The sequence below is a fragment of the Protobothrops mucrosquamatus genome, unplaced genomic scaffold (genome assembly GCF_001527695.2).
Source record: "Protobothrops mucrosquamatus isolate PMUCROS unplaced genomic scaffold, P.Mucros_1.0 scaffold_19, whole genome shotgun sequence".
NCBI lineage: Eukaryota > Metazoa > Chordata > Lepidosauria > Squamata > Viperidae > Protobothrops > Protobothrops mucrosquamatus.
The window spans coordinates 1428474-1452560 of record NW_015386095.1 but is presented as its reverse complement, the minus strand read 5'-3'; the positions used below and the strand labels follow the sequence as shown (position 1 = coordinate 1452560).

Here is a 24087-nt window from a genome sequence, read left to right as displayed (position 1 = left end):
AGGAAATATATAATCATTCTTTAACCTGCTCCTCTAAGAATTTAACTTTACTCAATTATTGTTCTATAAATATATGTGATAAGACCCTGAAAAAATATTTCAACAGCTTTTCATTATCAAAGTGTTGAATACAGTTGAAAACTGTTAATACGAAAAAAAATCACCTCTACCTTTTGCTTAATAAAAGTTTTATTTTTCAGAATGCTAAATATAACCTTATCACTTAAAAGCTTTAAAATTTTTGCCACATAAATTAGTATCACTGAAGCACCGTGTCAATGCTGCTAACATTGAATGTTCCCGCTCTGACAACTGATGAAAATGCAGCCATTTTCTCTTCTTCTTTAATATGCTTTTTCTGGTATTTAGAAATCAGGTGTAGAAGGGGGGGATTGGAATGAAAACTCAACTAGCCACAATAATGCTGCAGCTCCCGCGTTTTAAGCTAATTGGAGAATGTGATTTATGACAGCTCATTGGGGGTGGGAATTGCACTTTGTTACTTTGTGTGTGGGGGGGAAGGGAATTTAGTTTTGGGTTTAACTATGTAGTGCCGATAGTTATCCCAAAGATGTTTTTTTCATGAGGCAACTGGACTTTCTTGCTTTTTCTTTGAAGGCGTTTCGCTTCTCATCCAAAAAGCAAGAAAGTCCAGTTGCCTCGTGAAAAAAGCATCTTTGGGATAGTTAAAAATAATGCACAATAACATTTCAAAAAAAATCAACTTTTAATAGGAATTTAGAGGCGAGATATATTTTAGACTCCCCACAGTTATGAAATGATTTTCAGTGTCAGTTGATCATTTTAGATTTTTCTCAAGAACTATTTCAAGTTCAAGTTAGTATTTCTCTGTGCCGGTGAACCTCTATGGTATAATCTGAGAAAACCGTCATGATTCTTTTTGTCTTCTCAGCCTATTGTGTACATCTGCCTTCAAGTCAATGTTGACTCCTGGCAAGTGCCTGGATGAGTCCCTATAGTTTTCTTGGCAAGAGTTTGGAAGTGGTTTGCCATTGCCTGCTTCCTAAGCTAAAAAAGAGTGACTGGCCCAAAGTCACCCAGACTGACCCAAAGTCCCTGGTGCCTAAGGCAGAATTAGAAGTCATAGTTCTCATTGTTACTTAACCATTATACCAAATTGGCTCTCACCTCAGTCTTACTTGAGCAATTTAAATATTTTATAAAAATTTATTCCTCACAGGAAATCTGAGGCTGAGTAGTTATAACAAAAAAATAAACTGGAATGTAATGAGCCCTCAAATTGATATATTTCATGCAAAGCTGACACTGTCTGATTAGGGCTTCCATAAAGTTCTTGTCAAATGAGCTAGCAACAGATACAAGGGCCATTATTTTGCACTGTTGAATCTCAATAGGATTTAGTAAATTAATTAGAGATATAATGGTTAACTTCATAACATTTTCCAGTAAGCTATTCTGTTCTCTGTCATATCTAAGCTAATGCTTACAGTATTTATAGCCTTTACATCCTCTTTAATCTCCAGGAGAATGGTATCACATATTTCTCAAAAGTCTTGCTGAATTTTCTTTGATACCATAAAGACAAGTAACAAACCAGTGCTCTCTAGTAATTGTATATTTCTGGTTCTGACAGTAACAAAGTAGCAATTAAATACATACCAAGATGAAAAAAACTGTATGGGTGACCATTTCTCTCCTCCCTATTTTCTTCTTAGGATTAAAATGACTGAGTCAAAACATCACTTTACTCAGCAGTTTTTGAAAAACACAGGACTTTGTCCTATTATATCCTGTTCTTATATTTTCCTATGTATTACCTTCTTCTGTTTCAAGTATGATGCTTGCATATGTAACCATAGTAGGCTATTTCATCAGCGTTTAGATCATGTTTTAAGTGTTTACAATAACCAACTGATTCTTTCCATATTATCTTAGGGAGCTAGTAGGATTCAATATTTAATTTCAAGACTGGGAAAATTTATGGCTAGTAGTTAATAACCACTAATAATCATACAGAAATAATCATACAGAATTTACTGGTGCTCTAAATGTTGAAGGTTCCAACAACTACAAGAAACTAGGCAAGTATGAAACTCTGATGAGAATTGCAGTAAGTCAGGGGTCAATAGTACAGATAGGTGAGGCAAAAAGCCCCTTCTTTTACAAGAACCGCAAGAGCAAAACCCTTAATTGTTCGTACCACTGTATTCTTTTTGAAACGAAGGCCATTTGGGCCAGAAAGCTTTCCCTAAGATAGCCAACTTAAGAAAATTCAGTTTCATCAAGAGTAAATTGTGATTATCTTCAACAAGTAGTGTTACAAGGAATTGTCTTGATCTCGTTTAACCTGTTTATCAGTAAGTTTCTCACATCGGATTTGAGCTAAAGGCCAAACATATATCTCTGGAAGCCCAGGCCTTCAGTTCCCCCAAATTTGACAAGGCCTTTAAATAACTCTACCTCTCCTAACTGGAAAAGCGACTGCTGCACCTAGAAGTCACACGAGGGAGTCGAGCAGAAAAACTTACACACCTAAAATAAATGCGAAGGAAATATGACTAACAGCGCCTGTTAATGAATAGGCAAACAAGTACTGAATGAGTCCTCAAATGTAAGCAGTCCAGCCATGAAAGTCCCACAAAGGTCGATATATATTGTCCCCCGTCCCAATCTTTCACACGTCAGGGTAAGAAAGGAGGCACGCGAGCCTCTGGCCCGAACTGTCGCGGCCTCCGAGTGAAAGAGCTGCCTCACATTCCTTGACTCCCTCCGCGCAGCCTGTCTCAGTGTGGTGGAAGGAGAAGAAACGCAGGGCTACCACTGGGCCGGCAGCGACCGATTATTCCCGCTTCCCTCCCACCCAGGCCACGTCCAGGGCTCTGGGTACCTGTCCTCGCTCTTGTTTTTCTGTTTTTTGCCCATGGTTCCAACCGTCTCTTCGGGGCTGGCTCTCTCGCTCGCTCTCCTTGCGCAAGGCCCAGCCAGCTGCCTCCACACGCGAGAGGGCACATATGGTGAGAGGCCAACGCGAACCCTCCACTCGGCAGCAGCCGATGCGCGCAGGCGCCTCACCTCTGGCCCCCGGCACGCAGCAGGCGGGGAAGCGGCGCGCAGAAAAAGCAGGTCGCCTCGCCAGGAGCTTCCGGCTGCGGCGACCGCCTCCTCTGGACGGAGGACGAACAGCAGCCAACTGCGTGAGTTGGGCCCGCATTCAAGAGGCGCGTCCGTCCCTTGAACGACCGGGGGGGGGGGGCACCGAGAGCGTTCACCACCTCGCCCCTCAGCAGCGAAAAGGCCCCGCTAATGCGCCACCCTTCGCTGAGGGCCCTTCCGAAGGCTGAAGGTGGGATCTGAGTGTTATCGAGATGGGGGCACCCAGGCGTTGGGGGTTGCAAGGTCTCGTGTGGCTTATTACAAGCTAACGGAATTAGCGCGACTCAGGAGTGGTATGCGCTGTGTGAAGCATTGCTTTTTGTTATGAATCCCCCTCACGCAACAAAGACTTTTCTTATTAATCGTTAATTAACGTGAACGTACAGCCGCGAACCAACCCCCTCTCGCTCTCACATTCATTCAGAAAAGGGTATGCGCACGACGCAAGTGCAAAAAGTTCGCCACTTCTTGACAGGTAACTGCTGCGTCAACAATAAACGTCTTCAGGACGCGTCGATGAGGCTAAAGGCGCATGCGCGGGACTCCCGGTGGGCGACCAGGTTCACTTACTGGGCAAAAACGCGTGGGACGTCGGGGTCCTTTCGGGGCTCCTTTGTGAAGCCAGTTGGGTGACGAGAGGCTCAGGGAGACATTTGTGTGGTTCTTCTACGTTCCTTTGTGGCCTTTCGATTTCTAACTAGTAAGTATCGAGCCGAAACGTTACTGTTTGGTTGCCTGGGTCTCGAAACAGTACAAATAAACGGTGTTTATATCATATTTCTTTTGGAAAGACTTGCTGATGATGATGTAGACAAGGAGTGGGTTGGATGCATCTCTGTTGGTTTTAGACTTAGGTTTCAGCTCTGGGTGGATAAGTATATTTTCCTTACCCTCTCTATCAGAAATTGCCTTTTCACACCCGGCCTCTCCTGCAATTATTCTTCGTGTTGGGAAAATAAAAGCAGATGTTAGTGATGGGAACTCTGTACATTAACATTAAAACCGTTGCAGAAGTTAAACAAAAGGTGATCTCAGCAGCATGTTTTGTTTTTACAACATCTGATATTTCAGATCTTCTTAACTGAAATCATATTTCCAGAATATGAAGTATGATGTCATCAATACTTAACCTTTAAAGTAGAGTATAATTAACTTTGGCTCTTGCTCCATTATTTATTGATCTTAATTAAATATATTTTACAGAATTTAATGGGGTTCACAAAACACCTATCCTGACTATTTTTGTGACATCCATGTATGAAAAAAAAATACTAAGCTACGAAGATCACTCAAAATCTTTATGTTGTTAAATTGTAGATGGGACACTGAGCGCAAAGCAGAATAGGTGGATGTTTTCCCCTCTATTTTTCATTGTTAAAAGTGGGTTATGAAAATTATAGTTAATAAGTATCAATTCAACAGATGTACTTGTGTTATGAAGAATACCTTTTCCAAGATTGTGCCTACTATGAGAGATATTTATAATTTAATGTATGATTAAAATAGCTTATATTTCTGAAAAAAGGTTTATAATATGTTGCTTTGCTGAATTTCTTTTCTAGAGTAAAAGACATACATTTAAGAATTGCTATTTTCTTGTAGTATACAGGAGATTTATCCTGAATCCAAACATGAATATTTTGGATGCAATAAAGCATCTTTGTGTGCCTACAGGTTGTCCTTGACTTAGAACACGTTGCTTAGTGACCATTCGAATTTACATTGGCACTGAAAAAAGTGACTTAGGACCATTTTTCACAACTGCAGTGATTCATTTAACAAATGTCATAAAATGGAGCAAAACTCACTTAACAAATTTCTCACTTAGCAACATAAATTTTGGGCTCAATTGTCATAAGTTGAGGACTACCTGTATTGTTTTGATGTAGGCTTTTGCCTAATTTAGCAACACTAATACTGTATATTGTATTAGTATCACAATTCATTATTATAAGATAAAATTGAGAAGCAATCATTTTGCTATTCTTATCAACGTGTTAGCTCGGGGATCTTTATATATTTGATAACTTACCTCCAAACAGATTATTTTGCTGAGGTGTTATGTTAATGCCACATGAAATCTTCTTTCATTTCTGATACTGTTTTCTTGTCTGTATGCTACATGATTCTTTTTCTTTTCAAGAGAGCATTCTGTATTATTTTAGGATTTTTTCAAGAATATTTACTGAACAAGTGTACTAGTTAACATTTTCATTAGACAATCCAATGCTATTTAATATATTTCAAGTCCTGTTACTACATGCTTATGTCTAAACTGGAATCCAGGTTAGTCATTGTTAAAGGTAGAATTAGATTCCATCAGAAAGGAATATCTATTTATCAACAATGGCAAAGTGGGCATTGATCTCAAAAAAAAGGCTTACTTCCATGGTCCAGATAGTATCTTTGCCTCTCTGAAATTTTGCTCTTCCTCATCAGTGATCTGATAATGGAAAAACAGACTGATTTCTTTTCTCCCAGCCCATGATTACTCTTCTTTTTCTTTGGAGAGAGAGACTTGCCTTTTATTTGTGCTTAAAGAGAATAAAAATGAAGTCATAATTTCCCACTCTATGTGTTTTCAGAATTATATATTCAGAATGAATTCATTCTGAACCCAATTCTGTAATTAGAGTATAGTATTAATGATTGATAATTTATCAAAGCAGATTCTGAAATTATTCTAACACTGATTTGATCCAGATCGACTTTAAATTTTGTACTATATGTTTTCCTATCTACTTAACAGTTTCAAGGGAATGTTGCCCATTATAAAGTAGAAATGGACCTCCATAACACTGCAAAGTATGAGAATTTTATAACAGAAATTTACTACAGAATTTCTCATCCCAAGAGTACCAAATTAGAATTCTAGTTCAGTAATCCTCACTTAAGATATATTTAAAATGCTGACTAATAATAAAAATGGTTCAGATATCAATGTCTGTTCCTGTATGACAACTCCCCTCCCCTGTACAAGACCTAAACCAAATAATCAGAACAAAAAGTATGTTTTCAACAATCCTTCTATCAAGTGACCACTATTTAACTAAAGTGAAAGAGTTAACTGCAGTCAGTTTTCAATTACATATTTTTATCTCTGTGATGAATCTGCTTTTAAATTCCATTGATATTTCTACAACGCCACATATACAATTGTTATTGTAATAATTATCTTTTCTGTTCTGTTTGGTTCTAACTTAAAATCTGCTTCATTTTTCAGGTTTAATGTGTCTGCTGCTAATTTGAAAAGAAAATGGATGCAGATACTTCCGTTGACGTATTTTCTAAAGCCCTGGAAGCTCAGATGCTTCAGACAGCTAACATTGTAGAAGAACAGCTTGATGCTGAAATGCAAAAAATGGACCAAATGGATGAAGATGAACTGGAACGTCTCAAACAAAAAAGGCTTGAAGCACTCAAGAAAGGTCAGCAACAAAAACAGGTAACTGACAAATATAAGGGCCCAAATCCCTTCTCCTGTATTGCATTCAGAATCTTGAAGTATCTCTACAAACTAGGCCACTCTTATTCCACTAACACATAAAGAGATGAAGTTAACAAAATGTTAGCTTGCTTCCAGTTACAGGGATTTGAGATGAAGTGAAATTAAAATAGTAAATTCCATTAAAATTTGAGGGCTTTAGTCAACATTCATATGTTTATTATTACAGCCTTACAATCAACCTTTGCAAATTTAATCTAAAGTATTTTAACAGATTTAGTGAAATATACAAATATGAATTGCCTCAGGATACAGTCCTATGCACATTGGGAGAAACCCCTATTGACTTAGTACAACTTAGACTATCTGATTCCCTGTAGTTAGGCATCAGACTAGCTACTATAACATTCTAGCTTCTTGAATTCTTTTGACATTGGCTGACAGATTCTTCAAGTGTTTAACAATTCCTGCCAAAGCCAAAATTGTCCTTTCATTATTTTCCATATAGTGGATGAAAAACAATATAATAATATCTTATTGTGCCCAAATACACCAGTCTATACATATCTTAAGTCTTCCTGAGTCATTACAATTATCAACATCAATAAGTGTTGTGATATAAAAAAACTCAGGGATATACACAAGTGTAGTTGAAAATCTTTATGAAAGGCTGGATTGAGTTTTTTCTGCTAAAAATGCATGAACAGTTTTTGGGAGCCAAATGGTTACCCTTGAGCTTGAGTAGTATGCAGGAGGCCACAGTTTTAAAAATAAAGATGAAGTGAAAAAGTGAATTTGATATAATTTACATTTGCAATGTAACTCAAATACAAACTAAGTAATTGCAGTTCCTATATCACTAGAATGGCTTCAAGAATTTTAGGGTGGAAGTGATATTTGGAATACAGATATTTGTGACTAATTAAATTACTGTATGAATACACAATGGTTGCAGCCCTATATAATTCCTGAATATAATTGGCGGATAGGTTGGAACAAATATGCGCATGATTCCACTGGGAATTTACTTCATATTAGAGTATTAACCATTAAAACATTGTTTTTTGGAATGCACACTTTCTGTTCTAGTCTTTTTAGTTTTGGAAATGATTTATAATAAATGTTGAAGTGCTTTTTATTTAAATATATGATTCATTTTGGAACTAACATTTACCAACTTCAAAGCAAATCAGAAATGCTAAAATTACCAACAATGCAACTTTGAAGTTGGGATTTGGATTCATCAGATGGTTAGACATAGTAGAACGTTTCCTCACAGAATAATTGTAGAATTATAATCTTATGTGCAACATTTCAAAGAATGATTTCTTTCATGGCATCAAGTATAAAACTTTGTATTCTTATTAATAGGAATGGCTTTCAAAAGGACATGGAGAATACCGAGAAATCCCCAGTGAGCGAGAATTTTTTCAAGAAGTGAAAGGGAGCAAAAATGTGGTCTGTCATTTTTATAGAGATACAACCTTGAGGTAATCTTTGCTAAAATCAGTTGTTGAAGAGATCTCAGAAAATTTGGAAACTCTTTTCCTAGTACTGACTGAGTTAGTGTATCTTTTTAGCAATTTAATCTCTTAAAGTGAATCAATGTTCATCTTATAACGTAGGCATGGAAAGAACCATTATTTCTCAATAAAAACATAAATCAGAGTCGGCTGAACTGCAACTGTCTGTTGTTATTGTTCCAGTTAAATATGATTAACACTATAGTGGTTATTCGGAAATAAATCTCATTGTTAAGTTGAAATTCCTTTCTGGTTAATGCATAGAATTGCCATATTTTTAAATTTAGGAGCCCTTTATGAAACTAGCTACAAGTTTCTAATCATAATTGTAACTGCATTCACAATATGGTATTTTGTTTAGCTGTTGTTTGTTGAATAACTATAATATATTGGTTCTCCATATCATGCCAAACCATAATCAAGGAAGTTGATAATAGTTTGTTGAAGATAAGAAACAATTCAGTGATTCTAAGGACAATTATCTGAAAGATTTATCTCAAAGTTCTGATGGCAATGATCTGAGATAACTTTCAGATCCAATTATTGCATTTTTCACAGTATCAGCTCCCAAAGGCAAAATTAAGGGAAGTTGTAAAATAAATTTTGGGTATGTGCTTGATATCTACCTGCTGATTTTAATATTTATTTATATCTGTATAAGGAACATTTTCCTGAAGGTAAGAGGTCTTAAGTAGCAGAATACTGTACCTAAAACAATAATGGACCTTGTTTCACTCGTTTTCAAACAGAATGACAACTTTCAGGGATGGTTTAATAAATTCCTTTGCTGAAAAGGGGGTTGGATTAGATTACATATAAGACCATTTTAACTTTGATTCTATGACTATATTATCATTGGCATGGGAAAATGACTAAAATAGCACTTGTGGTGTTTTTAGGTGGTGCAAAGCATTTGAAGGGGTCTTCCTGAAGTGCCCGTCTTGAAAATGTTAAAACAACCATATTCACTTGGTTCATTCAAAGGGCTTCCCAGGACATTTCTGCATTTATATGCATATATGTGGAGAAAACATTTCAGCTGTTGCTGCTGGTGAAGCAACTATGTATGCAGAAACATGAAAACACACTGCAATTGCTTTGCACAGCTTTACTTGAGCTAGAAAGCAAAAAGTGACTTCAGATTTCACTATTTAATGTGTTAAATGTTTTTATTTTTCCTCAGATGCTTAATATTAGATAAGCACTTAACAATACTTGCAAAAAAGCATATTGAGACTAAGTTTATCAAGTTAAATGCTGAAAAATCACCATTTCTTTGTGAGAGACTTCACATCAAGATAATTCCCACATTAGCACTAGTAAAAGATGGAAAAACTCAAGATTATGTGGTTGGATTTACTGATCTTGGCAACACAGATGAGTTCACCACAGAGACTTTAGAATGGAGATTGGGTTACTCAGATATCATCAACTACAGGTAAATAAAATGAATCTTACAACAGTAGCTGATACACTGTTATATAATACTCTTAATATAAAAATTATCTTCCTGACAAAGTAGTGAAATTGATATTAAATTAAATCATCATTTTTGAGGCTAATGGTTTCTGCTTTCCTGATTTATGGTTTTTTACTAATGTATCACAAATATTTTGTACATTTTATAAAATATATACGTTTTATATATTTTTATGTATGTGTAGTTCATATGTATATATCCAATACAAGATATGACAGAATACAGAGACCCTATACTATAGGCCAGCATTCAGATCTACATTCACTGAAGACTACAAGGGAGAAGACCCTTCATGCATAGATGTACCAGATAGCTTCCATTAGAGGAAATGGTCCCTAAGGTACCCTGGAGCCAAGATATATAAGTCAAAACCAATTATTTGAACTGCACTTGGCAGCCTATTGATAACCAATGCACCAACTGGAAAATATGTGTAATATTTTCATAGCAGCCATTCATAATCTGGATGTAGCTTTCGAATGGTTTCCAAAGGTAGCCTAGCAGTTTCTGGACAAAGCATCCTAGTTCAAATATGACCACAACTGTTTCACTAGCCTTAGCTAGGTAAGGCTAGTTCAGGTTCCCATCTGTTATTCCACTAGCAACTATCAAAATAACCCAAAATTTCAGACCAACTCCTTTTAGGAAGAGAGTCCTAAACTATTTGTCCAGAACTAATACTGGGACTATCTCAAATCACAATCATTCTGATTAAATGTCCAGTCACTTGAATATTCTGCTATGTTTCTTGCTCTCTTTCATTTTCTGGGAACAATCTTGAGTTTGAATGTCACTGGGTTAGCCACCAATCAAGTTCCTTTTTCAGTTTCAGTGTTCTTTCCATTCACGTTTTTTTTTCTCTGTTCAGTATCCTGTTCTTTTGCCTGCTATCTCCATTTTTCAACCATCAATCCAACCACATTCAACTTTTCCTCATCCACCTTGATTTTCAAATCAATCTCAGTTGTCAAACATTCTAATTACTATTACAAATTTCTAATATCCTTCCCTAATCTACTACAAGATAACAGCGATAACAGTCCCCAAACAAAAATGTAACTAGTTTCTAGGTGCCATCTTATAAGAAAAATGCAAGGGATAAGTATACTTTTGCTAATTAAATTTTGAAGTTCATTACCACAAGATATAAAGAGCCATGATGATGCAATGATTAGAATGCAGTTTTGCAGGCTAACTCTGCCAACAGCCAGCAGTTCAATCCTGACCGGCTCAAGATTGACTCAGCTTTCCATCCTTCCAAAGTCAGTAAAATGAGGACTCAGATTGTTGGGGGCAATATGCTGACTCTGTAAACCTCTTAGAGAGGGCTGCAAAGCAGTATGAAGCGGTATATAAATCTAAGTGCTATTGCTACTATTGCAATGCAGGTAATCCTCAACTTACAACAGTTCATTTAATGACCATTCAAAATTGTAGTGAAACTGAAAACAGTGACTTATGATCGTTTCCCACAGTTATGAACTTTGCAGCATCCCTATGATCATATGATTAAAATTCAGATGCTTGGCAACTGGTTCATATTTATGACCATTGTTGCATCCCAAGGTCATCTCCCAAGGTCATGTCCCAAGTCACCTTTTGCTACCTTCTGACAAACAAAGTCAATGGGGAAGCCAGATTCACTTAACAACCGGATTACTAACTTATCAACTGCAGTGATTCACTTAACAACTGAAGCAGGAAAGGTCATAAAACAGGGCAAAACTCATTTAACAGAAATCTTGAGTCAATTATGGTCCTAAGTCAAGGACTACCTGTATATTGTTGATTATCAGTTTGGCTGGCTTCAAAAAAGAGTTGGATCAATACATTGAAGTCATGGGGATCAAGTGTTGTTAACCTTGATAGCAGTGTGACTATCTCTTCACACTACCACTTAGGGCTGTAAAGCACTGTGAAGCGGTATATAAATCTAAGTGCTTTTGCTATTGCTAAGTGCTATCTCTGAAAGCCATCTGTTGAAACTAATGGGCTTCCTTGTACAGCTGGTTGGCCACTGTGTGGACCAATTGATTGTGAGCTAGGCAACCAATCCAGCCGGGCATTGCTTGTGTTTTTAATCACATAATTGTTAAAAATGTTTACTATAATCCTAAGAGGTTCATGAAGCAAAATAATGCATCCTTGTTTTGATGTAATGACAAAAGGGCAGGGGGAATTGGCTTCAGACAATTGTATTTCCAATTTGTGTTTTGCTCGATGTTTACATTATTAGTAATTTCTTCTTTTTTTAGTGGCAACTTAATGGAGCCGCCTTTCCAAAGCCAAAAGAAGTTTGGAACCTCTTTCACAAAATTGGATAAGAAAACAATCAGAGGAAAGAAATATGATTCAGATTCTGATGATGATTAGAATTCATGATACAAATATTTGTAAACCATTTTTCTTTTATGTTTGATACATTTTTAGGAATGTTTTATACAGTTGTTTGCTTTCAGAACATTTGCACATCACACTCATTTTCTAACAGTTTTATAGAGCTCATGAAAGGAAATCTTCCTCTTAGAAAATAATTTCTTCATAAAGAAATTTGAACCCTTTTGAACTATGTAATATGAGAGGTGACTTTCAATATTTTATTAATTTAACAATAGCTCTCTTAACTTGCATCTTAAAATTTATACCATTTATCATTAAGGTATTAATGAAGGACTTCTGTCAAGAATTGTTATTTAAACTATTCTTGAAGTAGTGCATTAATAAAAGTCATTCTAATAATACCATGAGTGTGACTTTGCGTACTCTTAACTTCATTGCACTACATATTATAAAATTCCTGTAGTTTTTCTTTAAGTCTGCCAGCTGTGTACACTGCATGTTAGAGCTGAATTAGCAATAAATATTACATGACAAATATACTGAACTAAAATTCCAAGGCTTGAAGGACAGCTTATATTTTTTAAAACAAAGGAAAAACAGGAAAAATTGAAATTTTTAAACTGATACAAATACAATTTAATACAATATCTTGCACTGTTGTTCTTCAGTAATATATATATTTCCTGGTTCATCTTTTTGAAATATTAACAATCCTGTAGGTAAATATTAATAGCCTGGTAGGTAAAAGAATATTTTCCTATATATCACATGTAAATGTCCTCCACCTGCAAATTATTACATTTTATCTCATCTTAGAAGAAAAATTAAATCTCACAGGAACTTAAAAAGCACAGACTAAAGCAAGTATGGGAACTTTCCATTCAATTGGCAGCCAATCAAATAACAGTCACTGTTGGGCACAAGATTACTGCAACTATCTTCCCAAGAGGAAAGAAAATGAGATTTAAGTTTCTTTATATTTTCTTCTATGAAAGATAAAGACATTTTGTAGGTGAGGGGCAAATGGAGGTAATATACAAGCCACAAGTAAAATCATGCCACAGTTTTGGAATCACATTTAAGCTTTAGTTTGCTTTCTTCAAATGTTGGATGGAAACCATGGATTTCTCAAATCACAGAAATAAAGCATAAGTTCATGAGGATAGCCACAGGGCAGGGATACAGTAGGAGAGAAATAACTAAAACATGGCTTTCAGCTAGGAAGACAGGTTTGAATGTGAGTCACCTGGATGGGTATAGTTTATAGTAAGGGCATCTGACTCTCATTTTATAACATAGTTTCCAGAATAGTTATAAAACTTAACTGGCTTAAAAGGTTGATATTAATCCTTAATAATGTTGGTTTTGTAGTGTTCAATTACATTACATTAAAATAGTACTCCAAGTACTATAATCTTAAAATGTTTTATGCCTCCTTAGAAATTACTTCATTTTTCTCAATTTGCTCTTTTTATAATTATGGATGAGGCTTATTACAACAAAAAAGTAAAAGAGGCATGGCTTGGAATATTAACCTGGTAGGTTAAATACATCTATTGCCATTTGCCATTTGGAAAAGGAATGATCTGGTCCTGTCCAGGGACAGTGCTTGCTTCTCTGGAGATGTGGATTCTACAGTAGTCAATATAGCACAATCTAATAATTGACATGTCTTCCACATTTTGCTTTTTGCTAATCTTTTAACTTGCAAGTATCTTATCTGTAAAAATGCCCCTTCCACAATATCCGTAGTTAAGAACTTTGCAGAGTTAGATTTCGTCTATAGTCTTAAGTACCCTGTACACTGCTTCTGATACCATTGCATGATTATTTATCTAGAATTAAGAAGAAAGCTCCTGGATATTAGGCAGTAGTGCTTCCCTGCATTTTAAATTTTGTTTCAATAGATTATTGATTCAAGAAAAGTAAAATCTCTTTCTTTGATATGATACTCTGGCTTTTCTGAGTGCACATAAAAGCCGACTCGTCACCAAATCAAATGAATTTTCAAGGAGGTAATAGGAAGGAGCTATCTTGAGAAATACTACAAACCTTTGTACAGAATTTCTGGCTCTTGTTGCACCCATTTTTTTATTTTAACAAATATTTTGCCTGTAATTCAAAATTTACAGTCATTAAGATGATGGCTAGGCCTTTAATGATATACTTTAAAACCATTTTTTGTTTCATAACCATATTTGGATATGTTTACTGTCATCCAATTTCTTTGTGTTTAATTATTTGATAATTCATTGAAAGGGTTTAAATAAAAATAAGACTTTCTATATCAAATAATTGTACATGCACCTATATTGGCTTTTTATATAATTTCCATTTAAAGTGCAGTTCTTTTTCCTATAATTTTTCAAGCAACAATATTATTTCCACAAAAGGAGGGAAGGTATGGGAAACTAAGAGACCCTTCTTAGTTTTCCAAAGAGTAAAAGGAAAGAAAGGGAGAAATACTTTTAGTTTTACAAGATTTTGTTAATGCTACCTCAAAAGGCTAATACAGCCCTTCCGATGCTGAGAAATTACTGGTGTTAATTGCCAGCTGGTGATTTTTAGTAGGAGAAGAAATAAACCAGAATAATCCACCAATTGCCCTCCTTAACTGTCCTGCATTAAAACTACCAGCAAAGCACTACTCCCTGGTAGAGTAGAACAATGCAAAGCATACCATAAATTTCATCCCATTAAAACAACAACAACCCATCAGCCATTTTGCTGCCAGGCTTTCCAGGAAAAGGAAGGAGAGCTAGACCAGGCCTGTCTATGTAATTTCCTGGTAACAAACTGCTTAAAGGACATAGCCCTCACATGAAACAGCAGGGAATTTTACTTCGATTATCTACTCAGGCAGAAGTTCACTCAAGCTAGGGGTAACGAGTGAAATCTTATCCAGGTAGTCCTTGACTTAAAACTTTTTTTTATTAGTTTTATTCGTTTATAACATAAAATGTGAAAATACAAAAGCAAATAGTAGGGGACAACAGTAGAAAAAGGGAAATCAAAAAAGGTGTGAAGAAAGGGAGGGGAAGAAACAAAAGGCATTGATTTCTGACTCTGTTGCGGTAAAATCAGACATTAAAATCAAACATCAACTTTTTACATTTCTATAGTAGTATGCACTAGCCATTTCTGTATTGGCAAATCAGTCTAATAATCGGTAAAACCCAAAATCATAGTATCATTTTTTTCCCACCTCAAGCACAAAGTCCAGAAGCGGTTTCCAAGTAGAAACAAAAGTACTTATGTTCTTTATCAGCACAAGTCAATTTGGCCATCTCTGCTAATTCCATCAGCTTTAACCATTTGTCCATGGTAGAAATCAAGGCATCCTTCCACTTTTGTGCATAGAGCAATCTTGCTGCCGTCACCATATATAAAAACAGGTCCAATTTGTTTCCAGTTCTCTTTCCATTAGGCCCAGAAGGAAAGTTTCTGGTTTGATCTTTATGTTCACTTCAAGAATTTTCTGCATTAATATATGAATCCTACTCCAATATTTCTTTGCCTTATCACATCTCCACCATAAATGATAAAAAGTCCCTTCTTTACATTTACAACATTCATTTGAAATACCTTTATACATTGTATATACCGGTAACTTATCTGGTGTTAAATACCAGTGATACATCATTTTGTAAAAGCTTTCTTTTAGGTTATAATTTAATGTGAATTTTAAGCCTTTTATCCAAATATTCTCCCATTGTTCAAACATCACATTATACCCAAATTCCTTGTCCGCTGGATCATACAGTGTTTTATATGTTCACTTTCCAAATTCAATTTTAATAACATTGTATAGACCTTGGCAATTATATGATCATCATTACCACATAGTAGGATTTCCAATTCATTTTTTAGCTAGCTCAAAACCATAGCCTTTTTTGTCTAGTTTAAATCTTTCCTTTAGTCTGTGGGAAGAATCCAGAGAAAGAAATATTTTGGGAAATATTAAAAAGGCAGAATATATTTCCCCAAAGGATTTTAAAGGCAGAAACCAACCCTCCCCCCCCCCCAAGTCTCTCTGCCCAAACAGAAACCAGGTCTGCAGAAATGCAGATGTGATAATCTTGTCAGAAAGATTGGAGCCAGGAAGATTGGAGCTGATGGGATTAGAAAGACAAAGATCCCTAGAATCAACAATCCCTCACACCAAAAAAATCCAACAAAGGAGATAGTCATCAGCCACAACCCCAGGGAAGCAGGATATGACCTTTGGGATTAACTCACCACCATCAGAATACCAGAAAGGCACACTCAGACTCAGGTCAAAGTTCATGTCACAGGAACAACTCCAAACAAAAGCTCAAGAAGGTATAAAAACCCACCATTCTCTACTACATGTGGTCAACTTTCCCAGAGTCACCTTTCTGTCTGGCTCTGCTCTTCAATAAACTACAACCTTTTTTCTAAAGCAGTCTCCATTTTGTTTATCCCCCGCTTGGACTGGACCCTGATGAAAATTTTTCTTTCAACAAGTCCTTGACTTAAAACTGGTTGCTTGGTAACCAAAGTTATATTGGACCTCCCCAAAAGCTCTTTACAACCCACTTTTGAAGTTACAGCTGTTGCAGTGCTCCATACGAACAAAATTTGGGCACTTGCAGTCTGCTGGACTGCATGGACTCTGCAGTGGGGCACCCCACCTATCTCCCCTCCATCCTGCCCCATTGGGTTGGTGCAGGCGTTGGGCCTGCTTCCTATCCTGCTGGGTCCCACACCCTCACTCCCATCACCTATTGGTCACTTCCTTTACTGTAGATCTCTCTGAGAGCAGGCCACTCTGTCCTCAGCCTCCCTGCAGGCCAGTGGGTAGGAAAGTAGGCCCAAGGCCTGTGGGGATCCTGAGGGATGGGAAGCAGACCACAGTGTGCCTCAAGGAATAAGGGAAGTCTTTGGAGGCCTGGGGCAGGTCATGTGTGAGGTGGGGAGGTATTGCAGTGCAGGCATCAAGGAGAATGTGTGAGAATTGTTAAGCAATGCAATTATGTGGAAGCTTCACTTAAAACTGTCAAAACTTGCAATCATAATGGGTAGGCTCCATTATGGTCATAGACTGAGGAATACCTGTAGTACACCTTAATCTGACAGTGCTTTTGCTGCCTCAAGAAGTGGAAGGAAATAAATCCAGAACTTGTGAATGCTCCAACACTGGAAGTTTTTAAGAAGAGACTGGACAACCATTTGTCTGAAATGGTATAGGGTTTCCTGCCTGAGCAGGGGGTTGGACGAGAAGACTTCCAAGGTCTCTTCCAACTCTATTATTATTATTATTATTATTATTATTATTATTATTATTATTATTATTATTATTATTATTATTATTATTATTATTATTATTATATACAGCTGTAAAAAACTATAAGAATTGTTGAGGACGAGTGAAAATTATTGGCTCACCTCAAGATGCTATGGCAGTGATGGCGAACCTTTTAGAGACAGAGTGCCCAAACCACAACCCAAAACCCACTTATTTATTGCAAAGTGCCAGGGCCGCATCAGCATTGTGGTGCCCTTGGGGGGGCATGGGGCCGTGGCCCACTGGGTGGGCATGGCTGCAGTTGTCATGGCAGACTGGGTGGGCGTGGCTGAGGTGGGCATGGCCACCTCGATGTTGCTCATGCGGGGGCGATGCCTACGGGGGCCAGGCAGGGTTGGGGAAGATCCAGGGGGTCTCTGGCGGGTGGGGCGGTGGGCAGGAGGCCCAGCATAGATGGGAGGAGGCACGCAATCCTAGCTGGGACTGGGGGGCCATGGCGCCGATGGGGATCTGGCTTTCCCTGCTCAGAGTGGCCTTTGGGTGTGGGCGTGCTCTACCACCTCTACTTGACTTTCTAGTTGGCCGCTTTGCCTCCTTTGTGCTGGGTGGGGCTGCTGTTCTGGGCGGCAGCAGCGGCCTAATGAACCTGCGCGAGCTGATGGCAGCAGCGGCGCGCGTGCCCACAGAAAGGGCTCTGAGTGCCGCCTCTGGCACGTGTGCCATAGGTTCGCCACCACTGTGCTATGGAAACAAATTCAGTTTGAAGTCTGGAGAAATCCTTAAAACAATCATTATATAATAAGTGGTTTAAAGACATAAGCCTGACTTCCAGACAAACTTTCCAATAAAATACTATCTATTTTCAGAGTAATTTTCAAAATAATTAAATATTCATAAGTCCCATTAACAAAAAATCTATGCAACTAAAAATGTACAATGAACATGATTGATGTTATCCCAAGAAATCCAGTCAGGTATGTGACAATCCCCTTTGATTTGGTACTTTCCTGAAATATAATTATGTTATTTCCCAAGTGTTGCAACTAACATCCTGTTTGATCAACTAACAGGATGTTGAAACCACATGCCCTTCTTTTCTTTGTTCAACACAGAATCGAAAGTGACTATAGAGATCAGAGAATCATGGAAGGTATTTATTATAAAATATGTAACTGTTGGTAGGCAGTGGTCAGGGTGAGGGTTACAAAAGAGCTAGTCATTTGTGTGCTAAATGTTGCGGTCTAATTTTGCCAAAAGTATTTATAAAGTTGTGTGCTTTAATAGCTAATCTTGGGCCTAGTAGAGCACTAGTATTTTTGCTTCTTTCTTTTAAGGTCCCCCCACCCCCTTCTTCTTAATTTAGACTGAGTGCAGTGTTATGATTCCTAGCAATCCAAGTAACAGGGAGCAGTAGCATAAAGTGAATCTCCCTTACTGGGTTGGAAAATGGTTCAGTTCATGGAAAAGGATATTTTTTACAGCTTTCAGTACTCCAACATCCATGCTCTCCCTGTCAAGAAGGTGAAATTAAGTCATGCTGAATCCCATCAGGCTTCAATCTGCAGGATCCAACCTTATCTCCAGGTTTTCTGATAATTCCCCAAATTAGTAGAAAAACTATACTGGCTATGAAGCTGGCCTAATTCATGTCCATTCCACTGAATTAATGGGCTAGACAGAACAAGTCGAATGAAGATATTCCTATTTTAATTTTCCTTTCTAAACATAAAGTACAATTATTTATATGTATAATATGGGCTATTTTGCTGATCAGCTTAGTGACGGAGGTAGCATTATAGTAATACATCTTTTCAGAAGCATTCTTCTAAACGACTGGTGTATGCTTATAGTTGAAACTAGAGAACCTGTGATGCTTTAGATCATTGTTTCAGAATTATTTCTTTACCAGAAGTCTCAGTGTCTTCCCCAATGGCAGAGCTTCTAATGTATTTGAAAAGCTTTTAGAAATTCAGGGAGATATTCGGAGAGGTTTCTCCTTTGAAAGTACTCCATGTTGAACTGTATAGTCAAAGTTAGGTCATATATCCTGTAAGTTAGCCCATTTGAGATACCTTGATTCAAAAAAAATTGTTTTATGCTGCCTCATTTCATCCAGTTAAAGGTTACAGACACAAGAGTTATAATAGAATATATACCGTACTTCTTATTTAGATCAGGACATTATGATGATGATTATTGCCAGCTTCAGATAACGCAAAACAGAATTTCTTTGCAATAGATTGCCTAATACATTTTGTGACCAGACAGTAATTTAATGCCTCTATAACAGCTCATTCTTCTTATTACGGTAACATAATGGATGTGGATACCACTGGAGCTTCTCTTGAAACTGGAAAACAAGAAGGCTTGGATTTTGGGGGTAAGATTAACTATAATCTATGTTGGAATATATGTATAATGTTGTCAACATTGATGTGATGTAAATGTTTATTCTCTTTTCTGTTCAATGTGTAACTAACTGTGCTTAAGTCTGTATGTTCCTTTTCTTCTTCTTTGAAAAAAAAGATGTTCATTGCAACTATGCAAATTGCTTAAACACAGTGATTAATTTGCTTTATAACAATATATATAATTGCACAATTATATTCCTACAGCAATAGACCTATATTCTTAAACAAGTAAGGGTTTCTGTCTCCTCTTAAGAATGAGAATTGAGAGGCCTTTTCTTTGGCATTTACTGTTACATCTTCACTGTGCTTCATTCTGTAGTCCTTGCTATGATTTCTGAACATTACTTCTGCTTGCTTGCTTTTATCCTCTTGCTTTTATTCTTTTCTTTGTGTACCTTCAAGTCTAAATCCCTACAGTTTTCTTGGCAAGAATTTGAAAGTGGTTTGTCTTGCCTTCTTTCCAGTGGTGGGATTCAAATTCCTGAATAACCAGTTCTGTGCGTGGATACTGCTTCTGGAAGTCTGTTCTGGGTCTGGGCCTCCGAGGCCCAGAACGGACTTCTGGAAGTGGTGTCCACGCACTTCCAGTGAGCCATTCTGGGCCTGGGAGGCCTCCCCATCTCAGAACGGACTTCTGGAAGCGGGCGAAAAAGGGCTAGGGCTTTAGCCGGTTCTCCAAAGTCAGCAAAAAATTAGCTACCGGTTCTGCAGAACTGGTGCGAACCAGCTAAATCCCACCACTGCTTCTTTCTAAGGCTAAGAGTCGCTCAAGGTCACCCAGCAGACTTGATGTCTAAGGCAGGACTAGAATTTATGGTCTTCCAGTTTCTAGCCTAACCATTACACTAAATTGGCCATGGTGTCCTTGATGTATAGGCTTGGTTGTTTCATTACCCAACTAGATAACACTATCAGTTCTAGGTTTTCTTTGATGCTCATCTAGGTAGCAGCATTTACTTTAATTTCAAAAACAGCTTCTAATGTAGTTAATTCAGATGCTAGAATGGAATGTTGCTGGAAATGTGGATTCGATTGAGAAAGTGAAAATATTTTTTTTTTTTAAGAAAGCAATGGCTATGTCCATGAAGCACTTTAGTTTTCCAGAAACGAGAATTTTTAACAAAGTTACTGATAAACTCATCAATAGTAGCCGTCAGTGACACATTGACCATTATAATGGAGATGGGTTTCCTATTTGATCAAATCCTTAAACATACTGTAACAGCGAAAAGATAGCTGTTCTGTTTAGTTTAATTCCAATTGTTATTTTTAATCAGAAGCACATTTCTCATGTTTGTTTGTTTTCTCTCTGCAAGGGGTTGAAGCTTCAAAAATAATTGCAAGGAGAGATCTAAACAATTTAGAGAAATATAAAATGAAGATTAAGCGTGTCAGTGAAAAAACAAATATTGATGCTGCTGTGATTGCTGCTATTATGTCTCGAGAATCACATGCTGGAACTATCCTAGAAGATGGTTGGGGTGACCATGGAAATGGATTTGGATTAATGCAGGTAAAGACTTTTGTTATAAATTAAGAAACTCACAGTGCCCAATGTTCAACAACTCTAAGCAAAACTATCCTGGAGTAATTATAAGATGATTATAATTGTCCCCAAGCAAAATATAGCCTTGTATAATGGAAGGTTTTTCCATTTCTCCCTACATACACTCTTTGCCCCCTCTCTTTATAGTATCTTTCCCGTATTCTGACTGTACATCGCTTTTGGTAACTGATCTGTATTTTTTAATTATTAGCTTGTAAAGTAATTAAACTATCCTGACATAATATAATCATAGCAATAATTATTACAGAATAATCAAAAGCAATTTCATCATTTTTCAGGTGGATAAAAGATATCATAAACTAGTTGGCACCTGGGACAGTGAGGAACACATTAATCATGCTACTCTCATTCTCTGTAGCATGATAGACGAGATTAAAAAAAAAAATCCATTATGGACAAACGAACAGCAGCTCAAAGGTATGAAACATCATTCTACTAAAATCTACATAGAATCTTTTTTATGTCCAGATCCTTCACATCATTTTTCCATGTGACTCAGTATACCATGTGATAATGGTTCTCTAGTTTGGAGAAGAAAATGGAAAATCTCAGCCAAAGATGAGATCTTTAGAAGGGAAATATTTGCATTCATTTATGATATAATAGTTTTTGTTTCCAACCAATCCTTTTTTATTATTTTATTATTGCCCAACCAGTTGCAGTTTCCCAGCAGTCATTTGTAGGGCAGGTTAATTGCCAAACATCTGAAGTTTCATCACATGACTATAGAAGTACTGCAGCAACTATAACTCTTGAGTACAGGTCATATGTCCCTTCATTTAGTATCATCGTAACTTTGAACGGTCCCTGAATAAATAGTCATAAGTCAAGGACTACCTGTATAAAAGCAGAATGTTAGAAATGTTATGTTTCATGATACGTTAATTGCAAAAGATATTATTTCCCAACTTCTAGTATATTTAAATAAAACCTCTGCTTAACTTTCTGATAAGAATAGAAATTATGTATTGTTAGAAGCATCCTTTAAAAAAACTTTAAAGGAGTAATCTTATGAGTATATAAATTGAAAAAGCCCTTCAAAAGCATGTTTGTAGACTATCGCAGGCAAAATTATTCCAAAACTTTTACTTACTTCTACTAAGTAGAAAGAAAAAAATCTTTTGTTCTTAATACCGTGGTTTATCTCTAATCAACTATTTAACTTATTTTGTATCAGGAGTATGGTTAATCCAATCTAGATTCAATTTACAATTTGTCTTAGCACTTGAAGAATGCCTGCATTATGTTCTTAATGTAACTTTTATTTGTCCATTCACTTTTTAAATGATAGGTGGAATTTCAGCATACAATGCAGGACCTAAAAATGTCCAAAGCTATGAGCGAATGGACGTAGGCACTACAAAGAATGACTATGCCAATGACGTTGTTGCAAGAGCCAAGTTTTACAAAACAAATGGATATTAAAAATCTAGAACAAAGATGCTGTCATTTCATCCTTATCCCATTTTTTATGTAAAATTAGCAATATCTATTTGCTAAATTCTACAAAAATAAAGTTGTGCCAACTTCTGCAGAAAATAAAGCAATATTGCTATTTTATGGTTGCAATCACATTTCGTACAAACAGGCTTTTATTCCCATTATGAGACTTTCTTCTTTCCCACTCTTTGTTCCACCACACTATTATATCCTTTTAACTTTAGTCTATGGAGGAAAACCAACAGGACTCATCTACACTACAGCATCTAGTGTAAGTAAGGTGATTCATCCTTAGTGGTGAACTGGGGAAAGATGTGAAAATATTTTCAATCACGCGGTTAGAACAGCATAAAACTGCACAATGAATGTATAAAAGAATGTGACAACCAATGGAATAAGCCAAAGGCTCCAAAGAAAAACACTTATGTCATCTGTGGAGGCCTACTTGTGCATAGGATTTTATATTCCCACAGGCTCTAAGCCAAGCTGGGAAACCTGAAAGGCCTAGTTTTGAAGGATTGGGCATTAACCGAAATCCAAGGGAATACTGCTTTTTGTAGACAGTCAAAATGGACTTCTCCATAGAGTCACTATTAGCTATAAGCTAGCTGCAACTTGTCTAATGTTGCTCCTCCTTTTGGAGTCCAACTAAATTGCATGTACAAACTGGCCTGAATTCCGTGAACTCATAACATTACACTGGGAATATAATGAAAGTTCCTGAAAGTAAGTTAGCATCACAAACATACTATTAGCTTGTTGAAGTGAATTGCTCAGATCATCTTGGGTTGGAAAAAAAAATCAGACAGAAATCCAAAGCAAATGTTTTAGTAATGGGTAATTTCCATTATCTACATAGACTGGGTAAATGTATATTCAACACATAACAGTTTTCCCTGATGTGATCAATCAATCAATTATTACTGATTGATTCATAGAACTAACACATGAGGGGACAAAAAAATTAATTCAAAGTAGTACATTAGATCTAGAAAGAGACTTAAAATTTGACTAATGAATTAGAAATATGCTACATTATTTCTGGACTACTTCGTTCTGTATGTACTGTGAAACAAACAAGTGCAGACCTGAAAATATGTTCTAAATAGACCTTCATTCATGCTTTAATTTTAACACTTTAAAAGCTGTTAAGTATGGATTTCCTGGCAGAGAAACAGTATATAAATTGTCCAGGAAGCAATCACATTCATATTTCCCATAAAACTAAAAAAGTCTACAAAATTATGTTAATTTAAAGAAAGGTAATATGAATGTCAGGAGAATCAGATCTCTTTAAACATATGAGGATTTTCCAAACAAAACAGTTCAGCTGAAATGCTGACGAACCAGAAATGATATAAGTAAAATTTGGTACATGCCAGGGTACAAGAACAAGATCACCATTCATATACAGTATTTAAGATGACTTCTGTCTGAAAATGGAAAAGTTCCCCAAATGAAAGGGGGAAAAATATAA

At 36.6% G+C, this 24087-nt stretch overlaps 3 protein-coding genes across 4 annotated transcripts in view; 2 read left to right on the top strand and 1 right to left on the bottom strand.

Annotated features, from left to right (window-relative positions):
* Nucleotides 1-3057, bottom strand: part of EIF5B (eukaryotic translation initiation factor 5B) — a 36423-nt gene extending 33366 nt beyond the window's left edge. The window contains exon 1 of the mRNA XM_015831491.1: nt 2870-3057. Within this exon, the coding sequence (XP_015686977.1) occupies nt 2870-2904 (35 nt within the window). The 5' untranslated portion in view covers nt 2905-3057. The remainder of the gene's footprint in view (nt 1-2869) is intronic.
* Nucleotides 3058-3309: 252 nt separating this feature from the next.
* Nucleotides 3310-13481, top strand: TXNDC9 (thioredoxin domain containing 9). 2 transcript variants are annotated; one of them, XM_015831480.1, is made up of 5 exons: nt 3310-3325; nt 6359-6580; nt 7952-8070; nt 9287-9541; nt 11839-13481. In XM_015831480.1, the coding sequence occupies exons 2-5, from the start codon at nt 6392-6394 to the stop codon at nt 11954-11956; spliced, it is 681 nt and encodes a 226-aa protein (XP_015686966.1). In that variant the 5' UTR covers nt 3310-3325; nt 6359-6391; the 3' UTR covers nt 11957-13481. The 2 variants fall into 2 exon arrangements, with proteins under 2 accessions (XP_015686966.1, XP_015686956.1); XM_015831470.1 differs by lacking the exon at nt 3310-3325 and adding an exon at nt 3660-3835.
* A 4750-nt stretch (nt 13482-18231) lies between these two features.
* Nucleotides 18232-22749, top strand: LOC107302505 (lysozyme g). Its single transcript, XM_015831620.2, has 5 exons — nt 18232-18342; nt 19483-19572; nt 20920-21116; nt 21449-21587; nt 22462-22749. The coding sequence occupies exons 1-5, from the start codon at nt 18264-18266 to the stop codon at nt 22593-22595; spliced, it is 639 nt and encodes a 212-aa protein (XP_015687106.1). The 5' UTR covers nt 18232-18263; the 3' UTR covers nt 22596-22749.
* The last annotated feature ends 1338 nt before the right edge of the window (nt 22750-24087 follow it).